Below are 11,170 nucleotides of genomic sequence, written 5' to 3'. Positions count from 1 at the left end.
AATTATTATTATACATATTATTAAAAACAAAGCGTAGTTTTACGTTTTACGTACGTACAAACATATACACATACGATTATGGACTGAGGCACTTATGTACTCGACATCTAATAAACACACAACACAACAACTCATTTTGATATATTTTGTGCTTTTATAAAAAGTTTTTGTAGTTCGTTATTATGATAAAATGTTATTTCAAGTAGTATAATGATAACATGGTTTTGTTATTAACGAACAAAGCCAATTGAACAAAGTCTGTGGTACATACAATGTAAAAGGGTTTAATTCCAATACATAATGGAAATAGGTGAATTTTGTTTGGAGAAAATTGGTTTTGTGCATAATTTGTGTATTTGAAAATCTCAAGATTATGAAAAATTAGTTCTTAGATTCGTGAAAATAAAAACGGATATAACCTAATATTCAAGAAACTTAAAAACTCACTTAAACTTGTAGGACATTTAAAAACCAATACTCGATAGAGCAGAATTTTACATTAGTTACTCAATTATATATATATACATATATATATATAGATCACAAGTCAAGAAGAAAAGTGGAACTTCACATTAAGACAATAATGTCAAAATTCTGCCTCCTATCGAGTTTGGTTTTAAAACTGTCCTACCAAGTTTAAGTGTTTTTAAGTTTTCTTGAATATTAGGTTATATCCCGTTTTTATTTTCACATCACGAATCTAAGAACTATTTTTATAATCTTGAGCTTTCCAAAATACACCAAATTATGCACAAACACCAATTTTCTCCAAACAAAAACTCACTCATTCTCCATTATGTATTGGAATTAAACCCTACTAATTGTATGTACCACAGACTTTGTTCAATTGGCTTTGTTCGTTAATAACAAAACCATGTTATCATTATACTACTTGAAATAACATTTTATCATAATAACGAACTACAAAAACTTTTTATAAAAGCACAAAATATATCAAAATGAGTTGTTGTGTTGTGTGTTTATTAGATGTCGAGTACATAAGTGCCTCAGTCCATAATCGTATGTGTATATGTTTGTACGTACGTAAAACGTAAAACTACGCTTTGTTTTTAATAATATGTATAATAATAATTATTATTGTTACGACAGAATAACATAAAATTTATATAAAACTTTACACAAACCTTTCTTTTACATAAGCTACGATTTTAGGAGGGAAGCGAAGAAAATCTTCTAAGACTATGGGCGAGATGTGGCACAAATTATTGTCCAGGTACATAACCGTATATGTCCAGCTTTTGTACATTATATACATTTATTTATTTTCATCTTTTTACCAAAATTGTTACTAAATCTAAATACCAAATCCTTAAGTACAGCACCAAGTACAGTACAACAGTGCACCAAATACTGAGTCAGAGACTGAGACTGAGTAGCACAAAGGACCAACATAATTTTATCGAGTGTCCAGTCAGTGAACAACACATGCTGACTTGCGGGTAAAAACTTAAACAAAAATCTAGAGAATCCACTAGCAAAACCCACACATTGCATATAAATAGTACAACGCAGCATAACAGCATAATATATGTAGAGACGAACGCATCTGTGAACATACAAAATACAAATAGAAAGGATATGCACGGGCAAATGCAAATATACGAACGCTTGTAGGTGAACGTAGCCATCATTAAGCTTTATTTCTTGCGTATGTGCAAGAATAGAAACTCACAATCCCACATACACGTTCTATACTATATTTAGGTACAAGAACATAAGTTCGAACGAATGCACTTGTATTCCTTGGTCCGAAATTTACTTGATTATATTGCACAAATTTTCCCTTCTAGTTGCTGAAGGAGCCAGCACCGCCACCAACACAAGTGGCCAGTATTCTCGTGCAGCCGCTTGAATATGGCAGCTAAGACTTTGGTAGTGGCAGCATGTTTATAATTTGGAAAACAAACTTTAGTATTCATAGTCACATCCACCTCAGCTCATCCAACACTCGATGCAGCATCTGCAATACTTCATCTTTGCTTTAATGGAAACGCAGCTAACTTCATCTTGAGCAGGCAAAATATCGGTAGATTTCAGCTAACATTCAACAACTTACAAATGCAAAAATTTGGTACGCCCGGTTAAATATCAACAAAATTTTACTTTAGCAAATGAGTTTGATATGCACTCAGAATGTTCTGATACATTTGATGTCCCCCAAACCTTAACAATTATTCCTTGTATATGCAATATACAATATAAGTAATATCCTAACAACACACATTTCACATTTATCTTTTATAAAATATTCTTCTGTTTTAGTATTACAACGAACGTTTCAGATACACCAGATTCACCAGATACACGTAATGCGGGATAAGAAGTATGCACAATCATTCTTAGCAAATGCACTTTAAAATTATTCCGGAAACTAGCAAATGATTAAATTTAATAATATAAATTTATAAAATATTTTTATTCATTTTGATTTAATATTCAAGAAACAGAAAATTCGCAAGGTAACAAAATCAAAAGTTCACTTTCTTTAAACATATCGAATATATACTTAATTTATAATTTTTCTTTTTTTTTCAAAACTCCAAGAAACTTGTTTTTATTAATGTATAATAAGCTTTTACAAATAAAATATATCTTCAGTACTAATATTATCAATTTAAAGTTTAAGTTCAATAAGAAAGTTAAGTGCTACTAAATGAGGTAGCTCCTCGATAAGCTGGAAGAACTTTTTTCCAATATTCCTGCAATTTTATTGTCTGGATTAGCTATTTTACAGCCAGCCGAACGCATTGATAAATCTAAGTAACATAATATATTCGACTGATTTCTACCTTTCAAATGTTGTATAACGACAAAAACGACACCCATGCCTTAATCAGGATCTAAATGAGCTTAAATCACAACATTTCAAATGTTCTATTGTTACTTTCTCTAACGTCAGAGTATACAATATATAGCAGCGTTAATAATACGAACCCACCCTATAAGCTAGTGTTCCATAAGAACCAATATTAATTGAGATAGTTTTGTCTCAGTCTAGATAAATATTCCAGATTCATGTTCTAAATATGCAGTACGGAGTAGACCATGTCGCCATTGACTTGGAATATGGGTTGATTAGTTTCTGTTGGTTTGTTTTGAATGGTAGTGTTCATGCAGGTCTGAGTAAACAACTGCTCTTTGCATTTAATACTTATTATTGAAATTGTGAAAACTCAAAAGAAGAACGAACAATTCAACATTTGCACAGAGCTGTCTAGTGGAAGCAATACGTTAGATAAATACTTTCCTGACAAACTGTGGGATTACTCATCAGAATGGAAAGATGATTTGTTAAATTACAAAAAGTCAACAGGTTGAATATCGTTTATCTATATTATCAGACCAACTACAAAATCTCACCTTACAGACCCCTGACTGCATTGCTAGGGTTTTCTTGCGAACTGTACCTAAATATATACATAAATTCAATTTTTAGATTTTATATGTTTTGGATCTGACTAATTGGTCAATATTAAACAATACACAACTTTTTTAAATTACTCTTAAAAAATACATTGAATTTTCATAGATATTGCGAATATAGTCTACAAGATACTCTGAAAATTTATATTTTGTTAAGAATAATGTATTACAACAATAATATTTAATACATTCAGTGTACTGAATTTTTCCAAACTTGTGACATAAATACTCAAATAACTACTTAATAGGCTTTAACTGTGTGGTTTATGTTCTCCGTGATTCTACTAAGCTGTATTTTTAATAATGAATCTAATCAGTTCTGATTAAGATACATTAATTGTATAAACTTATTCTGCAAATGTAAGTGCTTGAAAGGTACATATTCATCTTTTATTAGGAAACAAAAATTTAATCTTTATCCAATCATACTTTCAAATCTTTCAGATTTTAAAATCGATGCCTTATAGTAGTTGATGCAGTTGCCATCCACATGTATGAAGATTATAATCTGAAAGGGTTCTTAAGAACATATTTCGATAAGTCTGTAAGAAGCGTACTATTTTTAAATGTTATACTATAGAGAGACTTCGAAAAGTAGTTAACTACAAAAACAAAAACTTTTTTAAGATTATTTCAATGAACTGAGTTTCTGCTGACCACACAGTTGTTTCAAGTACCCATCAAATACCCATCATTACTGGTCTTGGCATTATTTCTTATATTTAATTATTCGTAAATAATTTTTTTGAGACTGCATGTTACACAATATTTTTATTCATTTTTAAAAAGATTATGCAAAAGATATATATTAAGGCAACTACAAATCATTACTGCAGATATTCCATCAGTGACTGAATTTCGCAACTCTCTTTATAAATTTCTTACACACATTTTTTAATTGTTAAACTTCCGAATATTGCAACGCCTAGGGTCCATATCTTACTTTTGTTCCGGATTGACATTTTTCTGACATTTACTTTGCAACAACAAGAGGAATATAGGCAAAATTTTCAAATGAGGTGGCTCGTTTTTTTTTACACAGGGTAAAGTTCAATAAAATTAATATAGATATTTATACTAAATATTAATATTATATATAAAAATACTCGTGAAGCGAAGAGACTTACAATTGAAAAATTTTCAAAAATATTACAAATAATAAATTAAAATTGTTCAAATTTCAAAGAAAACCTTCATCCTAATCCCTTTTTAGTGGACTCCTCTGTACTAGTATTTTTTTGAAAGCAGCATACAATCGTATGTATGTGCTACGCCTCGCAAGTAGGCCTCCACCATCCGCTCCTTTCTATTAGATTATGAAATGTTTCTTGTATCCTCACTTCTTATTCCTGTTCAGTTCTTAAAATTTTATTTTTTGTTTTGACATAAGCGACATGTTGGACGGCGGTTGATGTATTCAATGTAACATTGCGAGTAGAAGTCTGTGCATACGTAGTCCCGTATTGAAGTGTATGTAGGAATATCTATCGCATATGTAATTTAAGCAAACTATATATAAAAGTATATATGAGCTTACGCATAAGCCTGTTCGTGTGGCTGTACTCATATGTTTACTGGTAAGTGGGGAGTTTCTTTCTACGGATGAATTCCAATTTTCCTCACAATCTCTGACATCAGCACTCAAATGTCCAACAGCCGTCAAACAAAGTTTACTACCCATTTTTCAAAATCGCGTTGCTACAACTACGCCACCAATAACTACCCACACTACCTTTTCCTGACCATTGGTATACTCTTGGAATTTTTTTCCTTTTCAATATCCTTTGAAGTAAAGAAAAAACGCGTCCAACTCTAGTCGTTCTTTAATTTTATTTTTTCTTCACATACCTTTTTTCGACATTTTTTCTACTATTAGTCCGTCACAGAAGTTTATCGAGAACAATTTAGCCTCCAGCTTTTCATGGTAACATTTTTGAAAATAAGATTTGTTTTTTTTTTATGTTTATTTGTTATGCCTACAAAAAAGTAAAAGCAAAAATCTACTGAAATTTTATTATTTTCAATTCGTTTAACTCATGGACTTTTGAATTTTCAAAAATTTAAAGTTGATAATAAATTTTGTGTTTAATGTATCTTATCACATGTGGATTCGGCAACTGCTGATAGCTTAGATATTGAATTAGATCCATTCATATATTCAGAGCTTTCCAAAACACATTTTATGTTAAGTCAAGATTTATTTAAAATTAACTAATTTTTTGAAAAGGTAGAATCAATAAACATATAAAATAAAGTTTCATATAATTTTATTATTAAAAAAATGATTTGCTTCTTTAGACTAAATCGTGAAATGACACATAGAACAGAGATACTGCTCAATTAAAAAATTCATATATAGTATATATTATATTATATTTTTATATTACACCTATATTTGAACATTTTTAAATGTTTTAAACTTTACTGACTATATAGAAAGCCTCAACAGCGAAGTAACGGAGTTATTGGATAATTTAAAGAAAAATATCAAGAAGTGATATTTTATCAAGACAATATATTGAATCTTACTCCAATAACTCCTAGCTGTTCGCAGATACTAAAATGATGTGATAAAAAATGATATTTTAGGAATAGAATATATTGAGTCTTACATCGTTAGGCTTCAATAACTCCTAGCTATTCGCAGACTCTAAAAGATTGCTTTAGTTTCGTGAATAGAGAGAAAGACATTCTCTCTATTTTTCTGATCTCTCCTCAATGGGAAAGACATCGTTAGGCTTCAGTAACTCCTAGGTATACGCAGATACTAAAGGAATGCTTTAGTTTCATGAATAGATCCGAAGCAATGTCTTTCTCTCTATTTTTTTGATCTCCCCTCAATGGGAAAGACTTGGAAATGCCAGAAAAGCGTTTTAACGATTATTTTGTCTTTAAGCAATGAATTGTATGTTGATGAATAAATTGTATATTTAAAACTTTGTTTTCTAGCAGACTAACTTAAGACTTTGTGAGTGATATGTCAAAACTTTGAACAAAGTTTTATATATGAAAAAGTTTTGTTAGTCATCATCATTATCATGAATGGCGCAACGATCCTATTTGAGTCTTGGCCTCCCTCTGTAATTGCCTGTATGTATCTCTGTCGCTGATTAGAGTTCTCCAGTTTATTTTTCTAAACAGCTCACCATTTACTCAACGTTGTTTACTCACTAAAATCTTAGTAACATAGTGGAAATTAGATTTTCGCAATTTGCGTAAGGCTAAACTAATGCTAATGTTCTAATAGTGTTAAATTTTTTTTCCATGCTTTCAAACCTTAACTGAACTGAAAACCGAATCCTAAAAGGAACCGATATTTTTATCGGAATGGAAGCAGTAATCGGACAGTCAAATTAATATATAGCAAAACATGTGTTATCTGACAAATATCGTTATGTGATTAGTTATTAAAATTTAAAATTATCATAACCTAATACATTATTGTATTGAAAATATCGAAACCTTATTCCATTTCATTTTTAACACATGTATGACAGCTCAAAGCTAAACAATCTCTACGTGCCATTCATAATAATTAAAGCCAACATATTTTCTAGCTCACAACTTTATTAAAAAAAAATAAAATAAAAATCATCACATTTATCTTAACTTAATAACAAAAATAATTAACAGTGATAAAAAGTTCTAAAAGAGCAGAGAAAAACTGAGACCAGGCAGAGCAAATGCTTAATTGAATGACCTTTATTCTGTTTTCTTAATGGTTACAGCTATGTAGAATTTAAGTGTTTAGGTGTTGAAGCATAGTACTCTGATCCCAAAAATTGATCGTTGGAAAAATTTCCATCAAAACTATTTTTTTATATTTATTTCTATTACATTCTACCTAAAAACTCAAATTATTTTTTTCTAATTTATTTTTTAAATTAACAGTTAATATAAGTATCTAAATATAAATAATTTTAATTATCGATTTTAATTATACATTTTATTATTTACAAAAAGTGCAATTTATTATCTTTACATCGCAGGGCCTAAGACATGGCTATCAAAAAATTGATCTAGAATGCAAATTTTTATTCACCATGGATTCGTATCTATTAGAATAATCCTTTAAAAAAACTTTTTTCGAGCACAGATATTGTTATTTAAAAGAGGAGTTCATAAAAAAAAATGTCAGCCAAATCGGAAGTGATGAGTTCAAAATCTGTTTCATTTATATAAAAATGGTCCATGTGTAGAAATTATTTTTGTTATCGGTATGTATAAAAGCTGAAGGTAATATTTTGTAATAACATTATCAAGTAAATGTTAATAATAAAATAGGAAAACAAAAATATACCAGTGTAGTATTATTTTTACTGTCCTTAGATTATATTGTCTTCCACTGGATATATCACTGCCCGATCTGATACAGATGTGAACTAAACGAATGTTGTACATAAAATGTTATATATGGAAAGTTAAAGGAAATTGTTTTTTGAAAAAACTATAGTATGTTAGCACTATGATCTATGACCTCATAAACAACCTATTGTGGATTGTAAAAGATTAAAAAGAAAAGAATACATTATTCTTTATCTGTTGGATGCTTATCTGCATTTATAGTTATATATGCAACATTATTTATATTTTTTTCCTGGGGTTCACTTCCAATATATGAATTCTTTAATCAATGCAAGTCGCCATTAGTAATTTTAATTTTATTCAATGGATGAACGAGACCAAAATAGTACTCCTGAAGAAAATTCAATTAATATTTATATATTTTGGGAATGCGCACACTAATGGTACTCTCTCAAATCAAATGCAATATATGTATATTCGGTCAAAAAGATATGCTTTGCTGCAAAGTATATTTCCATAAAATCATCTAAATAACTTATCAGAATTTAACGGAGGTGTTATAAGAGTGGATCATCCAAATGGACACAGACACTATTGTGTAAAAGTGCTTTAGACACCAACTCACATTTGATCAGGCAAAGAAGAAGAAAACGATAATATATCTAATAATATACACCTATACTCCTCCAATATTTGATTTCGATAAAAGTCATTCGATTGGCATTTCAAGTCATTTGAGCAGACCTCTAATATCTATTATGTTGTATGAATTTTATCAGAAATATCTACGTAACCCAAATTATAACTCAAATGTGGTTAGAGAAGCATATTAAGATTTTTCGTAATTGATATGAAAAACTTCGATTCAATAAAAGTGATGAGAGAAAAACAATATTTAAGTTATTTTATTCATTGGGTTAAGGGTGCATTAATTTAAAAACTTGTCATCCTTGAACTTGCACTTGACGCCTTGTAATGCGATCTGATTTATAAGTTTATTTTTCTGAATTTTTTGCTAGAATTTTGTGTACATTCATTCATTAAAGTTACGAGCTCTGCTGGATGAGGAAGAAGAAAAGGAAAACTCTTCCAATAGTTAAAAAGTCGTTAGTTTGGTACATTCATATGCGACTACGACTACGAGTACGAGTATTCGAAATCTGTCTGTGCCTGTGCATAAGCGCACATTCAAACGATTCAAACGATACTTTTATGGGACGGAAGCCAGGGACAAAAGGGGGATAGTTTCTTTTTATATTACTCCAAAGTATAGATAAATAACATTTTTCTTGATTTTTTCTTGTTTTCGCTTAGTTTTTTCTCATTTCATATTACACTTTTGTACATAAAACTTTTTATTGCTCATGTATATGTAAAAAGTATATTGAACTTTCCTTTTCAATGGAATTTCTAGGTCAAGGAAACTTTTGGAATAAGACTAGAATATAAAAAAAAAACAATAAAAATACTATTTAACTTATTCAATTACTAATTCCTTTTTTTTATTTCTTGCAACATTTTACTTTAATAATGTCATTTTCATATCCTTTATTCGTACATGTATCGATGTGAATGAGATATTATGTTTGAGGTCTCGATTACTTAGTAATTTCTAATTATTAATTTATTAAGTTGTAAGCTTATTAATAATATATTTAAAATAATTAATCACTTTAAATATTTGTATATCATTTAAAAAACCATTATAATTGACATGTTATATATGTCAACATTATCAGATAAATTAATAGGAAATAAAATATAATATACGTAAAGTACTCCCAAAAATATTCTAATTAATTCAACACATATAACATTTTCTAATTAATTAAAAGTTAGAATGGTTAGAACATAAACTTATTTCAAAAACATACAAAAAAAAATTATTTTTTCTGGTATATTGAAATAATTGTACTCATAAAAACATATAAATTTATTTAATTAAAAATAAATGTGTGTATGAAAAAAAAAAATTAATTATATCAAATAATTATAACATCTTTCCAATTGTGAGTTTTTAAAATTTTATAAAAAAAAGTATTATTTGTACATACATATATGCTACAAAAATGTGAATTAATTCACAGGTCACAAACCTTGCTTTGATATACTTATTTTATATCTTATCCAGTACTCTAAAATATCAAACATAAATTATTTGAGATACCATAGCTCAATTTTATTCACCATTTAAGTTAATGAAAACAACCTCGGATAAATTTTTTACATCAGATAAATAGTTGCTTTTCTATCTGAACTATCACCATTAAAAAATGTGATTAAAAACGTTGATACCTTCAGATTTTTGAAATTTGGCGTAAAGTATTCATCTACAGTAATTATGTAAATGAAAGGATGTTATTTGAATACTACAGATAGTTAAATTCAACAGTTTGTGCAAGAAAATAACTTCATTATAACAATAGTTGATATAATAAGTAAAACAAAATTATTTTTAGTGTTTCCAAAATTATTGATTATTTAAATTAATGTTCAAATACTTACACTTTGTAGACTTTCTCGCTTAATCAGAAATAATAGGTACAATTTCTTAGTCAAAAAGAGAAGAAGAGAATGTTAGAAACCATTCTTATATGTATTGATTCATGATAATCGAAACGAATTGATTGGACGATCCCCAACTGTTGAACTCATCACTATCGTTAGCAACACCGTCAACCATGCCTAAATAACCCTGTTCAAAGTATCCATTCTTCATGATCAACGCCGTCAATCCATCTCAACCGTGAATGATCTTTACTTTAGATTCTCATGCACTGCGTCGTCATTATATGCTTCGGCAAGTACTTTGCATTAATTATTATTATATGATCTGCCTACCGCTAAATACCTGTGTTCTTTAAGATGATCATAAAAATATCAAATTTGTGTGAGTATAAAGCATCTCTAATTCAGTTACATATTGTTACATAGATTTTTTATTAGATCGTAAGAATTAGGCACCCAAATGAGTGATATTGGTTGATCATTTTTACCAGAGCTCAAAAATGGATGGATGGATTTACAATTTATTTAATTCAAAAATAATATATACATGTATTTGTATCATTCTGAATTTAAATAAAATTAAAAATTTTCAATTTATTTGTTTAATGTTTTATGGTTATATAACGTGTTAATATGATGCTTAGTTTATTTAGCTAATTGGTTCCCAATTTCCAGAAAAGACATAGAACCTACCTTCATCGAAGATAAGTATTATTTTCTTCTTTAGTCAATCATAAGTGCAAAAACGTATTTATGAAATTGTCCTATATAATTTTAGCTATGTTAGAGTAATTTATAAATAAATCACTTATTTATATAAAATTAAATAAAATAACGTGTAAAGATGAATGTAGTAAAATCAAGAATATATTCGCATGATATATTCGCCTATATATTGTTTCAGGGAATGTTC

The 11,170-nt window shown here is 28.7% G+C and overlaps 1 protein-coding gene across 1 annotated transcript in view; it reads right to left on the bottom strand.

Annotated features, from left to right (window-relative positions):
• LOC119676053 (neprilysin-4-like) overlaps positions 1-5,125 on the bottom strand; it is an 8,505-nt gene extending 3,380 nt beyond the window's left edge. Inside the window, exon 1 of the mRNA XM_038087277.1 lies at positions 4,982-5,125. Within this exon, the coding sequence (XP_037943205.1) occupies positions 4,982-5,125 (144 nt within the window). The remainder of the gene's footprint in view (positions 1-4,981) is intronic.
• Positions 5,126-11,170: the final 6,045 nt, after the last annotated feature.

Source organism: Teleopsis dalmanni, chromosome 2 (assembly GCF_002237135.1).
Source record: "Teleopsis dalmanni isolate 2A chromosome 2, ASM223713v2, whole genome shotgun sequence".
In the NCBI taxonomy this organism is placed as follows: Eukaryota; Metazoa; Arthropoda; class Insecta; order Diptera; family Diopsidae; genus Teleopsis; species Teleopsis dalmanni.
Note: the sequence above shows the minus strand (reverse complement) of the source record. Positions and strands in the feature narration are given on the sequence as shown.